At 33.8% G+C, this 14,913-nt stretch overlaps 2 protein-coding genes across 2 annotated transcripts; one reads left to right on the top strand and one right to left on the bottom strand.

The window, feature by feature from the left end:
• Window positions 1–3,252: 3,252 nt before the first annotated feature.
• Window positions 3,253–6,293, top strand: LOC112506746 (probably inactive leucine-rich repeat receptor-like protein kinase At5g06940). The gene is made up of 2 exons (XM_025110991.1): window positions 3,253–5,539; window positions 5,684–6,293. Exons 1-2 carry the CDS (start codon window positions 3,253–3,255, stop codon window positions 6,052–6,054), a joined length of 2,658 nt encoding a protein of 885 aa, XP_024966759.1. The 3' UTR covers window positions 6,055–6,293.
• A 5,585-nt stretch (window positions 6,294–11,878) lies between these two features.
• Window positions 11,879–14,913, bottom strand: LOC112505333. The gene is made up of 7 exons (XM_025109258.1): window positions 13,940–14,913; window positions 13,634–13,850; window positions 13,207–13,416; window positions 12,911–13,084; window positions 12,621–12,794; window positions 12,417–12,530; window positions 11,879–12,282 (listed from the first exon to the last, which is right to left on the bottom strand). Exons 1-7 carry the CDS (start codon window positions 14,911–14,913, stop codon window positions 12,037–12,039), a joined length of 2,109 nt encoding a protein of 702 aa, XP_024965026.1. The 3' UTR covers window positions 11,879–12,036.

Raw genomic sequence — 14,913 nt, 5'->3', positions numbered from 1 at the left:
TATAAAAAATTTGACAAAAACTTTTTAAAGCCACGTTTTATGCATAAAGTACTGTTTATTAATGCATATTACTTAAAACTCAAGATTGTAAATAAATGCGTAAGTACATCTTATTAAAACTCTATATTTGAATTCGTGTAACTAATTGCAGATAAACATAATCAAATATAGGATAAACATCTCATTTTAAATATAAAAAATCTAAAATATAATTAATATAATCATTGAGTTTTAACAAAATACTTAATTATTATCTTCATAAAATGTTATGTTACTAAACCAAATATAAATTATTTCATAAAAAGTGAGATTTTTTAAATAGTTGATTTGATATTAACATTGATATTTTTTTTTTCAAAATTTTATAATATCTTCAAATTTATATTTTATTCAAAAATAAAATCATTATTGCTTTATTAAAAACACATAAAATCGTATCATAACATCGACAAAGATAAATAATAAAATAGAACATTAAAATCGAGATGTGTCTCATTGCATTGCGCAAATACATTTCTAGTTATTTGAAAATACATATAAAGTAATTAAAAAAACTTTTATTACATAACTATTTTTTATTTTTCAGTAATTATTGTAACATATTTAATATCATCACTTATACATATTTCTTAAATTTTTTTAAATATTTTCAGACCAAAATAACAAATAGAAAAAAAAGTTATGGGCCAAACTTAGGTGTCGTTTACCAAACGCTTATCCGAGTAAGCGTTTACCAAGTCATTTTACTTTACCGGATGAATATGTCAAGAACTAAAAATATTATCTGGTAAGAACGAATACAAGAATCGAGAGTCTTACCCGGTAAGTGAGGACGAAGACTCTTACTATGGTTACGCTTACCGGGATAAATTGTTACATACGATGCGTTTTAGTGAAAAAAAAAATATGTCCGGTAAATAAGCGATAGTGTTGAATTTTACCGGTATGTGCTTACTGGGTAAGTGTTTAGGTAAACGGCCCTTTAATTTCATTAATACATTTTATTAATTGTAAAATGGCAATTAAGTGATTATTTTAGCGTTTTTAACTAGAAAATATACATTAACTCGTATTTTTTTTTTGTATATATGTATATTTAAGATCAATTGAGAACATAAATAAAATAAAATAATACGAGAACGATCAAATCACATAAGATTATAGACCATGGTTAACGTAAGGATGTGCAAACAACTTGGCTTGCAGAGAAGGTCACATGTAATCACATGTGATTTTACGTTAAGTTGATCATTTTCAAGTTATCTTATTTAGTCATAGTTTTCGTTTGAACCCGTCTCTTTCTCTCAATATATTTACATATCGTAAAATGGCTCACCCAAATGGTATAGCACGTTTGGTTGGATGGTCCATTTCGTTCTATACGATAAAACAAAAAATTCCAATGGATTCGATAATTTCATTGACGATAACTTATGTCTTCTTAAGAGCCTCGGTAATACGATCATTAGACTAAGGATTTTCTATCCGTTTAAAAAGAGCGAATAACAATGATAATCATATCAAGTAATTTTATTTAAAACATAAATTTCACTTATGCAATACCAACTTTTCTAATCACAAGGGTGGTGCCTGATTGGTTTGAGCTTGACTCCAAAGATCGAAAGTATCTGGAGGTCTCAGGTTTAAATCGAAAGAAAAATAAAAATCCTTTTGTGGCCATAGAGGTTCAAATGCGATGATTCCGGACTATCTGCAAAGCAGATGGTCACACTAGGATTAGTCGGCTCGCATAACGGGTTTGATATCCAGCTTAATAAAAATAAATTCTTAGGAAACCATTTGCATTAACTACCATTATCACGATGTTGCTATCATCAATGCAAATAATTCATTAATTTTTTAATTTACATAATTGAATATTTTTAATCATATTAATTTGCAATCAAACAACAAATTGTTTTCGTCATCTTCTACAACATTTAATAACTTATCATTTAAAAAAAATATGTTGATTCGATATTAATATTAAACATTTGCAGCATTAATATTAATAATTTTTTGGGGGTTTAAGATATCTATTGGTTAGTCAACGACTCTTATTAAATACAATGATTAAAAAGATACAATTTATTTAACGAGATACTTAAATCTTTTTGGATACAAATTTTTACTAAAAGGCTCTCCATGACATGTCTTTGTTCCTGACTTAAAATTCATATCTAACGTCACGTTAAGTATGTGTCACATCATTATCTAATGCACGGATTTGTAACACGATATTTGTTATTTCTTACCCTTTTAGTTTTTAGTATATAACCCAATTTAAATTGTTTGGTTTATTGAGCAAGAGTGGAAAACATGTGTATTGTTTATGATATACAAATTTACCGTTACAAATAATGTCCTGAAAGACATCATGACTTGAAGTTTAACCTCATCGTCACATTATTTAAAGCCATTGGTGTTTTCATTTAATTATACTAGAAGGGTACTCGCGCAATACAACGAGATACTTCATTTTAATGTTTAATTTGTATTCTTTGTCTCTATCGATATAATACGATTTTGTATGGTCTTGAAAAAACGATAATGTTTTTTATTTTTGAATGAATATAGATTTGAAGAATGCATAAAATTTTGAAAAAAATAAAATCGATATTAATATCAAATTAACTGTATAATAGTTATTCTTTTTTTTTTTGTGTAACTTCTTTGATTCAAATTTTTATTTTAATTTAATTTAGGTCTAATAACAAAGTAATTTATATAAAGATAATAATTAGACATTCTGTTAGAACTTAATAATTATCTTAATTATATTTTAGATTTTCTATATTTAAAATGGATGTTTATACTGTATTTGATTATATTTATCTGCAGCTAGTTATATGAATTTAAAAATAAAGTTTTAATAAGTTGTACTTAAGCAAAATTACTTGTAATCTTGGATTTTAAGTAATATGCATCAATAAACAATACTTCATGCATAAAAAATTATTTTTAATTTTTTTTGTCAAATACTTTATAATATAGTATATATATAAGTCAAATATTAATAAAAAAAATAAAAAATATTTATGACCAATAATGGAAAAAGGCAAAGGAATAAAATAAAGGAAGAAGAAAGGTCTCCCTGCATAGTTTTTTCACGGGTACTACTACGACTACTACATACCAAAAGACAAAACCCCATATCATCCTACTAAATGTAAATGTCACTCTCACTTCACGGATCCACTTTATTTCCATATCCAACCCAACCCAACCCTCTTTCTTCCTTCTCCGATGCCAATGGCTTCCTACTGCACACTCTCACTCTCACTCACATTCCTCTTTTCATCTCTCCTCATCTCCACCATTAATGCTTCTTCCGAACCAGATATCTTGCTTACCTTCAAATCCGCCATTGATGATCCCATGAACTCTCTCTCTTCTTGGTCCAACGCCACCACCACTCACCACTGTAACTGGACTGGTGTCGCCTGCACCACCGCCGCCACCGTCTCTTCTCTCACCCTTCAAAATCTTAATCTCTCAGGGGAAATCTCACCTTCCATTTGCCAACTCTCTGATATTATCACACTTAACTTGGCTGATAATTTCTTTAACCAGCCCATTCCTTTGCATCTCTCTCAGTGTTCTTCTTTAAACACTCTCAACCTTAGTAATAATCTCATCTGGGGTACTATCCCAGATCAGATTTCTGAGTTTAAGTCTCTAATGTTTCTTGATTTGAGCAAAAACCATGTCGAAGGGAAGATCCCAGATGGGGTTGGGTCGTTACTGAACCTTCAAGTTCTTAATCTAGGCAACAACTTGCTCTCAGGTAGTGTCCCTCTTGTTCTTGGAAACTTTACAGACTTGATTGTTCTTGATTTGTCTCTAAACCCTTTCATGGAGAGTGAGATTCCAAGTGATATTGGGAAGCTTTTGAAACTTGAGCAGGTTTTATTGCAAAGATCTGGTTTTTATGGCGAAATACCAAGCTCCATCGTTGACTTGAAAGGTTTGACCGTTGTTGACCTCTCGGAGAACAATCTTACAGGTGTTTTACCTTCAAGAATTGGAAGTTCTCTCACAAAGTTGGTTTCTTTTGATGTTTCACAGAATAATCTTTTTGGGTCTTTCCCAAATGGGATTTGTGAAGCCAATGGGCTTGCTACTCTTAGCCTTCATACAAACAATTTCAATGGAACATTACCCAATACGTCCATTGCTAATTGCTTGAATCTTGAAAGGTTAGAGCTTCAGAACAATGGGTTTCATGGGGATTTCCCAAATAACTTGTGGTCATTGCCTAAAATCAAGCTTATTAGAGCCGAAAACAATAGGTTTTCTGGTGAAATCCCTGATTCAGTATCAATGGCTTCTCAACTAGAACAAGTACAGATAGATAACAACAGTTTTATTAGCAAGATTCCTCATGGTCTTGGCTTGGTTAAAAGCTTGTATAGATTCTCTGCCTCTCTTAATGGCTTATATGGTGAACTCCCACCCAATTTTTGCGATTCACCTGTAATGAGCATCATCAATTTCTCTCACAATTACATTGCAGGTGAAATTCCTGAGCTAAAACAGTGTAAAAAGTTAGTTTCTTTGTCTTTGGCCGATAACAATTTTGTTGGTGAAATTCCAGTATCATTAGGAGATTTGCCTGTGCTAACTTACCTTGATCTTTCGCATAATAACCTTACTGGTGAAATCCCACTCGAGCTTCAAAACTTGAAACTTGCCCTTTTTAATGTATCCTTCAATAGATTATCAGGTAGAGTTCCTTCTTCGTTAATCGCAGGCCTTCCCGCCTTATATATACAAGGAAATCCCGAGTTGTGTGGCCCTGGATTGTCTAATTCGTGTTCAAATGAGGGTTCTAATCGCAGAATAGCCGGCATATCAAAACTGGCTTGTGCATTGATTTCCCTAGCTTTATTAGCTGGATTACTGAGTTTGGCGTTTGGGTTTTATGTTATTCGTAAAGCTTCAAAGCGAAAATCTGAAACGGGTATTTGGAGATCAGTTTTCTTTTATCCACTTCGAGTTACTGAGCAGGATTTGATCATTGCAATGGATGAAAAAGCGTCTCGAGGTAGTTCTGGAGCTTTTGGCAGAGTTTATATTGTAAACTTGCCTAGCAACGAGCTTGTTGCTGTGAAAAAGATACCAACTTTCGGAAACCAATCTTTCAAAACTTTAAGAACCGAAGTGAAGACGTTGGCGAAGATCAGGCACAAAAATGTAGTCCGAATCTTGGGCTTCTGCCATTCCTATGATTCGATCTTTTTGATCTACGAGTGTCTGGAAAAAGGGAGTCTTGGTGATTTGATCGGCAAAGGAGAGTTCCAGTTGGCGTGGAATTTTCGCCTGAAAATCGCCATCGGAATTGCTCAAGGACTGGCTTATCTTCACAAGGACTACGTTCCCCATTTGCTGCACAGGGATGTTAAATCGAAGAACATTCTTTTGGACTCAGAATTCGAGCCTAAACTTACAGATTTTGCCTTGGATCGGCTTTTAGGTGAAACTGCATTCCAATCCTCCATGGATTCTATATCTGCATCTTCCTGTTACATGGCACCAGGTATACAAACATTCCAGAGTCCCTTTTCATCCTTCGTTTTCTTCCAAAATAAACAAGAAAATGAGGTTTTTTTTCCCCGCATAGTTAGTAATTTTATGTGTTTTTCTTGTTTTGATGCTAACTAGCAATGCCATCTGAGTGCAGAATTCGGGTACAACAAAAAGGCGACGGAACAAATGGACACATACGGATTCGGTGTGATCTTATTAGAACTGGTAACAGGCCGAGCAGCCGAGCAAATCGACTCGAGTGAAGAGACTCTTGATGTTGTGAAGTGGGTAAGACGGAAAGTTAACATCAGCAACGGCGCCGTTCAAGTTCTTGACCCAAAACTTTCGAGTTCGTGTCAACAAGATGCTTTGGGAATGCTTGAAATCGGTCTACAATGCACGTCGGTCATGCCAGAAAAACGCCCTTCTATGTTTGAAGCTGTAGCAGCCCTTCAGTCTCTCGGATCAAAGCCTCGCCTTACGAGTCTCGATCTATCGGCATCTTCACATTCGGTTCCCGTTTGATGTTGGAACCAAGAAACAAGAAAGCCACATAATCAAGTTATATGTAAATTATCAAGTTTGCATTGCTTTATACAACATTATCCCTTAGTTTCCTCTTTATGATCACTCTGTGTCTGTGATATGCCAAAAAGTAAATATGGTTTTGCATCCAATCTAAATAACTCATCACTCAGCATTAATTTATCATACAAACTAACCATTCAACAAACAACAATTTAGCTTAATTCATACAGACAACTTAATCTATACAGACAGCTTAATCCATACATGATTCAACAGAAAAACAACCAAATAGACCCTTATTTCAGGCTCTTCCGGGGCTCTTAGGATCATGGCGATCATTCGCTCCAGTTCCTCCATAATCCGTGTTTTCAAGATCGATTCTTCTGGTCGTTAACTCATCCAACTCGGACCTCTCTTCATAACTCCTGGTGTTCATTTCATCCTACACTCATCAAATCAAAAGTCACAACCCACCATTTAGAAACAACAATAATTTCTCTAAACAAAAGAAGAAAAGAACCTGAAAATGTATTTCTTGGAGTACAACTTCATCTTTCGTCCATCGAAAACCTCCTGTTCATCGAAACGAAAACCAAACCACAAGTTACAGCGGCTTATCGAAGATAAGTTAGAGGTCGTAAACTCGAACCGTATACGGATCATTCATAATTAAAGTATGAACATCTTACTTGATGCAGTTGCAGGGAAGTTGAAACCCAGAAACAGTAGAAGAAAACAAAGGAAACCAAGCTTGAAAGAATTCATGTCTGATTGAGAGGAAAGAGGAGGAGGAGGAGGAGGAGGAGGAAGGTGGGAATTTAAGTGTGTGTATGTACAAAAATATATAGATACAAAACATATAATGAATGATGGAACAACCACCCCTCGTTTCAAAAGTCAACTTGTCTTCAACATTACAAGTCAAAATATTAATTAATCCTTTTTTTTTCTTTCTTTCTAATCAAATTTGATAATAGAAGCAACAACTATCATTTGATTCCTTTCTCATTAGTTATTTATAACAGTTAAAAAAGTTACACCTGATAAACTAATTATGTTTAATAAAAAATAAAAACTAGTTATTAATATAAATGGGATGGAAAATTAGAATTGTTGGTCATTATGTAAAGTTCAATTTTGGTCCCTAGCTTTTACCCGTTTTAATGAATATCGTTTTTAAACTTCATAAAACCGGATTTTGTCCTTTACATTTGTCTAGTTTTAGTGGATTACGTCCCTTTGTCAAACAACCGCTAACTTTTTTTTTCCTCATTAAATCCGATTAATTGAGAGGTATTTTGGTCATTTTATATTTTCCATGAAATTTTCTATTAATTTTTTTTATAAGAATCACAGTTGAAAAAGATGATTGTATAAGATTCATATCACAGTCGTTAAAAACACAATGAGTCATTCCAACGGGAATTACAATAACACCATCTTGGTTCAAGCTATGAACTTTTTGATGACGACCTTGAAACCCTTGTCTTTAGATGTATTTTAAAAGACCGTTGGACCGTTCAAACAGGACCGTTTTTTGGCGGTTTGAGCGGTCTGACGGTCCGGTCTGGTTTAAATAATAGCTAAAACGCTTGGTCTAGTATGCGGTTTGAACCTTTTTTAGCGGTCTAGACCGAATCGACCGTCAAAAAATACATATATATTAATTATATTTATTTTTCATGTTATAGGTTGCCACGATTAAAAAATCTTCTAGGACATTTTGTTTTTAATTTTCATTTCTCAATTGACGTCATCATTTTTGAATTGAAAAAATTCCGAATTCCAAATTCCAAAACGAAATCCAAAATCCAAATCGTCATTCGACTTGCTCAATATTTCTCCAAAATTTCAACTATTGTTAGTAGATTTGTTTAACCTTTTTTAAGTTTGCTCAATATTTTTTGGTTATAGAGATAGATCTATCTTTTATAATTAGGTATCATATTTTTAATAATGTTAGATCGGTAGAAATTTTATTTTGAAGATAGACGTTATGTTTTTTTGAGTTTAAAGTCCATAAGAGGCCCGAACCGCCTAAACTGGACAGATTAGAACTCCTTTTTGTGGTCCAATTTGACTGATTTGGTTATTTGATGCCAAACGCTCGGTTTATAAAATTTCCTAAATCGCCATTGCTGTTTAGTTTATGGTCTAGGGGGTTAAACCGTCCAAACCGAAACAAAAACACCCTCTTGTCTCCATCCCTACACTTCTTGGAGATTGATCCCCCCCCCCTCTCTCTCTCTTTTGATTCGATTCCATCTTTTTGTTGAAAAACAACTTACGGTTTTGGGATTTAAGCTTGAGTTCTGACGGAAACCTAATTCACCGTCCTCTTGTCACTTTAAGGTTAAGATTCAAGTGCTCACATTTTGTATAAGTCTTTTAGTATCCAATAAAGCATCTTCATAATATTTTTATAGTTGGAAATCTAATATATAGTTTTATTTTCGTAATAGAAAAAAGATAGGATTTTTACTTGTAAAAGTCTTGTAACTATCTGTACTGATTCAAGAAGAAAATGTCTTTGAAAAAAAATCGAAGACTAGTTGAAGTGAGATCAAGTTCGTTAAAAAAACGAATTGGTTTGTCATCTAGCCAAAAAGAAGATCAATACAAGATAAAATCAACTAGTAGTGTGACAAATACTACTACTAGTAAGTTGAATTCTGGTATGAGAACATGCACAAAATATCAGCCAAATTAAGTTCTAAAACACTATTTTGTTAATGTCCTACTTTCTTTATTGTTCCTTTGGCATATGGAAGGATGAGGTATGTTAACAAGTGTTTGCATCAATCTCAAAGACTAAAATAAAGAGTACAAATACGAATGGATCACCCAATGAGATGAAGACATATGTTAGAGTTAGATATTAACATTTAATGCAATGTATAAAAGGTCAATCTTGTCATTAAGTACTACTGACGCATTTTGAAAATAACTTCTATATGATAGTTTCTTAAGCAAAATCAGCGCCAACATCTGAAGAAGTTCCTTAGCCATTCGGATATGAAAGAATACCTCATTCCTCCCAATCTTTCAGTGTTAGCAAATTTCTCACTAGTCAGATTGTTAGGATCACAGGTCTTACCTTCCTAGATGCTTCAACAAATATGTAATTCTTTATTTTATACAAATATAGAATTAAAAAACGAAAATTTGTTGTATTTTTATTCAACCCCCATTCTACAAACGCTTGCTGTGAAAGTCATTACTTTCCGGGATCAAGAAATACATGTATATTAACTATTATATTGGACATAAAAGTCAAGAAAATATATAAAAAAAAAACAAGCAAACTGTCACTTAACACCAACTTTAAAAGAACAAAAGTTATTTTTTTTTATTAACCTGGTTATCCAACCCGTTATGCGAGCCGACTAATCCCAGGACGACCACCTGCTTTGCAGATAGCCCAGAGTCACCGTATTTGAACCTCCGCGGCCACAAGGTGATTTTTATTTCTCCATAGATTTGAACCTGTGACCTCCTGATACTTTTGACCTTTGAAGCCAAGCTCAAACCAATCAGACACCACCCTTTTAGTTTAAGAACCAAAGTTCTTGTACAAGAACTCAAAGAGGGTAAGATTCTTATAAGAACTCTCTTCAATATTGGTTCTCATAAAAGACTACAAGTCTACACTTTTTACATATAATTATTATTCTAATGAAAAATTCAAGTTAAAGGTAAAAATACCAAAAATGTCCTTCATATAACTGAACTTAACGGTCGTTAGATAAAGCGACAAAATTCGTTGAAAAATGGCAAACATGAATGATCTCATAAAATTTACGGACGATATTCGTTAAAAAGTACAAACACTAAGGACCAAAACTAAACTTTACTCTTAAGTAAAATATACGACAAAGATGACCGAAAAACACTTTAGAATTCATTTTAATATGAGACGACTTATTTTATAAATAAAAGAGCTTGTGATTATTATATACGAGTTTAATTCGTTTTTGAATTTATATGTTTTCTTCAAGATTAAAAAAATAAATTAAAAAAATAAATGAGAAAATATTTAAGAAGGTGGGTGAGATCCCACAAAACGATGCCACTTTATATCCCAATCCATTTTTGATATCACATCTTGTGCTTATGTTTATCCATCCCGTGGTCCACTTCCGTAGGTGACTATTGCCTAACTTCATTTATTACTCTTTTTGGATCCTTACACAGATCGTATCAAATATAAATTCGTACCCATAAAACAACGTATTTGGAGTCATCGTAATCACGTAATCTTGAAAAAAAAAAAGTTCCAACTGAGATTCGATTCTCCGAGATTCAAGTTTATGTTTACGAGTGGGTATCGAGACGTCAGGATCCGTTTCGTGGGAAATGTGGATTGAAAAAATAATTCTATTTTCATCCAACGAGTTAAGTGATTCGTAGTCTTCATGATAACTACGTGCTTGCTTTTTCGGTCTAAAACGGTCTTTCTGTTAAATTTTACTTAATATTGGATAAAAAAATATAAACATCTATGTCTTTTAATAAAACATAATTTTTTTTAATTGGATTTATGTTATGATGATAAGGATTTTAGAAAAAAGTTTGTTGAATATATTTGTACTATTTTTAGGGGTTGTTTGTTTATCTTATAATAGTTTCATTAAGAGGCAACCTCTGAGTCTTTAAGAGTCGAATCTTGTTTGGGAAAAAAAAGTTTATTTTCTAATGATTCTAAACCCCTTTGAATAATTTTGTATCATGGGATCCCTTTAACCATTCAGCGTTCTAATTTCATTGTAAACAATTATCAAACAATTATATTTCATTATGCACTATATCATGAAAGTCTTTTAATCATTCTCACTACTTAATCATTCTGCAATAAACCATTCAACAATTATCAAAGTTTGGTCTCGATTATTAATATTTTAAAATCACTTGTCAAAAATTGCCTTTTTGCAAGCATTACTTCAAAAAAAAAAAAAACACATTTAAACATGGAAATAAGTAAGAATATGAGGTAAGGATCAAATCCAATGAGGACCAGTTGATTTTTGGGCATGTCTACAACCACAAAGATGTGTTTGAGTGGCAAAACTCAAACCATGTTATAGAGTTAGGTATCAACGCATTTCAGTAGAACACACGTGACCAACTCAAATTCATATCACTTTATTTCCATTCAAATACATGAAATTTTATTAAATTATTTTCTAAAATAGTTTTTAAAGAATTAAAGTAAGATTATAATATATATTGAGAAGAAATGGTGCAGATCTAATAATAAACGTGGGGTTCCAACATCTCATAATTCCCTTAGACAAAATAATTGTGTATTTTATAGGTTTTTATACAAAAATACCATAACCAGAACACAAGAGTTGCCGCTGCTACCAAGAGCCATGAGTCCACAACTGGACTACTTCGGGCATTTTGGTCCTTGATCCCATGAAATAAAATGAAATCCGATCAATAAATAAATTGATCGTATTGATTTAGCCATCGTTTTAAGTATTGTGTATTGTTAAATTAACTTTACAAGAAGCCGTAAACTACATTCAACAATGAAACTTTTGGCATGAATCGACAAAGAACCTTTGAATTCATTGATTCAAACATGATATCTTGAGCCAATCTTGATCAACCAAACAAGCCCAACTATTTTAGGCCATTGTCCATTGACAAAAAATCAAACTAATATGTGTAAAGTCAAGTTTCTAAACTCAAACCACTCTTATGATGTGCATCTTTGTATGTATTTGTTGGGTGTATATATATATATATATATATATATATATATATATATATATATATATATATATTTCTTTCTTAAACATATAAACAGAACCTTTCTTTGATCCAAAACCCCTATTCACAAGTTTTAGAACTAATCTCTTCCCTCATACCCAAATTCCTAGATTTCAGAACAGCATTTGATTTGAATCCAAAAAACCAGTAATTTATCCATCTAAATCCTGCTTTTTCTTTCCTTTTGTTGAGTTACAAGTCTCATGGTGACCAAACCTCACGAAGAAGATCGTACCTTGCATTTCCATTTACTGCACGGGCGTTTTCGATTATATATTCTTCAATTTCCTCATCACTCATATATTCTTTCGTCTGGATAACGGACTCTCTTATGCTCAATCCAGAAACTTTCTCCATACAGGAAGGAGGTTTATTATATATGATCGTTGCAGCTGCATACGGAAAGCTGCTGGAATTGTCTTTTGATAATCTACGCTCGGTCATGGACTACACAAACCAGGAAAAAAAGAGTCAACAAATAGGGAGGTGACAACTAATTCAGGATCATATGTTGGTTCTTGTTATTAAGTCCAAAAAATATCAAGTATGCTTGTTAACTTTGGGAGAAAATAGGATCATACCTCAGCATCTAGTGCCTCCAATACTGTGTTTGGAACTGAATCTGGACAGAATTCATCTGGAGTAAAATTGCTTAGTATTCGTGTAAGCAACGAAAGACTTATTGATGGACATACCTAGTAACATTATGAAAGATTTGTATCAGGTGGATTTTGAGGATTATATTATGCATTATGAATTGAGATATTCCGAGATAGAGGGCAAACCTCAGCTCTGATTGATCTGTCAAGAAGCATGTCCTTGGGTACCATTAGAAGACCACTTAATGAATCAAGAAGATGGAAGCATTTTAGTTCACCAAGTCTAGTCTCCCCAAGCTCATCATCATCGTCAGCGTCCATTGAGAACTTATCAGTGAGCCATCTAGACCAATTGCCAACCTGCCATGGAAGTAGATCTCTTTAGTTTCTGGTAGAATCCCTTAAACTAATTGAAGAAGATGATTTGGCAATGAATTGCTTCATCTTTTGTTTCTAACTAGATGTGAAGTACATACTGCCTTTTTGAGTTGTGCCCCCGAGCCAAAGCTTAGATCCCCAGCTGGAATAGGCAAAACTCTGGATTCAGTGATAGGATCTGATACTGGACCAGTTGGAATTTCATGGGCAGGCTCGTGGAGAATGGCGTTGAACATAGCCACATCAAGTCTGGCAACACACTGCTCCATCACCTGATCATACAAAATTAAGGATCTCATAATACTCTCAATGGTTAAAGCTGAAAATAGGTGAGTGGCTATATATGAAATTAATGAAAATTTAGTTCATTTCACCGGAACAGATCAGAACTTACCATTCTTGCCAACACTGGGAGGCAACCACATTTGTGCCCCTCTGCACGAACAGGACAAAGTCTCTTGAAAGCATTGTGGAAAGCATTTTGCCATAGATTAATGGAAAAGTTGCTCTGTTGCTGGATACCCAAAGTGGGTCCTAGTAATTTCCCTATAGTTTTGTTCGTGTTTTTCTCAGCAGCTAGAGATTGCATATAAGGCATCAAGGTCTGCACCCATAGGACCATAAGAACTTGGTAAAAACAAGAGATATTACAATTGAATTTGTACTTTGATTAATCCCATAACCTCATCTATAAACTTGTCCCTGTAGAGGTTAGAACATATTTATTCCCAGAAAACTGTCAGGTGGGCTGACCACAAGGGAAAATATCTACTTAAGTTTAATATGATGAAAACGCAATTCTTGAATTCTACAGTCTGTACCTGCCACCATATAGATTCGACTATTCGTACAAAGATCCCAGACTCAACTTTCTCAAGTTTTGATGTGAAGGTTCTTGTTTCTTGCCACTCATCATTGAACTCCATGAAGTCAAGCTTATTGGATTCTGTTGTCGATGAACTCAATTGACATGAACTTCCAAATGCTTGGGTAACCATTTCCCTCAATACAATAATGTTTGACCACCAGAAAGTCAACCTGCAAATGCAGAGTAGGATTGCATAATTATTCTACAATATTGAGAAACAAAAAATCAATGCCACCTCAAAACAGAAATTAGTTTATACCTTGGAACATCATTCCCGCAAGACTTTGAAATCAAAACAAGCCCTGATACAGTGTTTCTGGCAATTGAGGCATGCTTTCCTTTACAGAAATGCTTGCCCGCATGAATATAAAGTCTAGAAAGGCGCTGAGCAGGAGTGTGCACCTTGTGTGATGAGCTACAATGCTCTTGTACTACAGAGTAGAGAGACATTTCGAGAGCAGCAACTTCGCTTAGCTCCCCTTCAAGCTTCTCAATTCTCATTTTCATTTGTGTAATCTTTCGATATAAAGCCTCTTTCGCTTCATGGTGTGAGTTCTCCTCAGTGTGAAGTATTTCACCATCACTTCCAACACTTTGTATCCCATTTGAGGCCTCATCCAAGATATCCACTTCCTTTGATTCTCCAGAATCTTGGTTATCAACTCCTTCAGAGGATATGGATGAAGGAGTTGATGATGGTTTTGGATGAACTTTCATACCTTTTGAGTTGTTACCAACAGAGTATTTGGCTATGCTACTAGGAGATTCTTTAGTATATCTTTTTGTTTTCTTGGAGATATTAGATGATGTATTAATCTGTAAGTTATGTAAATCATCCTCAGTAGCCCGTGAATCTCCACTGCAGGATACAGAATCAGTCACCGTTTCAGAGTCTGATTCTTCCCTCCCATCATTCGGTTCCTTATTTAAATCTGTAGAGGGTTTGTTATATGTATATCTGCTCTCTTGGTTAGCCACTTGAAGGCCTTTAGAATTTCGAGATGCCGCCTCAACCAATTTTTCATAAACTTCAGAGGGCTTTGCACTCTTCTTTATGTCACTTACCACAGTACTGGAATTCACTCTGGCAGATGAAGCTTTCTTATCTGCTTCCTTTGCTCTTAAAGTTTTGGTTGGCTTTTCTTGTTGCAGCTTATTCTCTCTGCTTACGACCCTTGTAGAACGTTTTGTTTCATTATTTGTCAGATTTCGCTTCTTATCTGCCTGCTTCAT

This window comes from Cynara cardunculus (assembly GCF_001531365.2).
Source record: "Cynara cardunculus var. scolymus isolate 2C chromosome LG 2, CcrdV1, whole genome shotgun sequence".
In the NCBI taxonomy this organism is placed as follows: Eukaryota; Viridiplantae; Streptophyta; class Magnoliopsida; order Asterales; family Asteraceae; genus Cynara; species Cynara cardunculus.
This window is presented reverse-complemented; position numbering and strand designations above follow the sequence as displayed.

Excerpts from the sequence above, each read along its gene's own strand:
- LOC112506746 (XM_025110991.1), top strand. The coding sequence starts at position 3,253 with ATGGCTTCCTACTGCACACTCTCACTCTCACTCACATTCCTCTTTTCA. Across the intron at positions 5,540-5,683 it reads TTCCTGTTACATGGCACCAG|AATTCGGGTACAACAAAAAG; the intron begins GTATACAAACAT and ends ATCTGAGTGCAG.
- LOC112505333 (XM_025109258.1), bottom strand. The coding sequence starts at position 14,913 with ATGAAGCAGGCAGATAAGAAGCGAAATCTGACAAATAATGAAACAAAA. Across the intron at positions 13,851-13,939 it reads TGCGGGAATGATGTTCCAAG|GTTGACTTTCTGGTGGTCAA; the intron begins GTATAAACTAAT and ends CTGCATTTGCAG. Across the intron at positions 12,795-12,910 it reads GGGCACAACTCAAAAAGGCA|GTTGGCAATTGGTCTAGATG; the intron begins GTATGTACTTCA and ends CTTCCATGGCAG.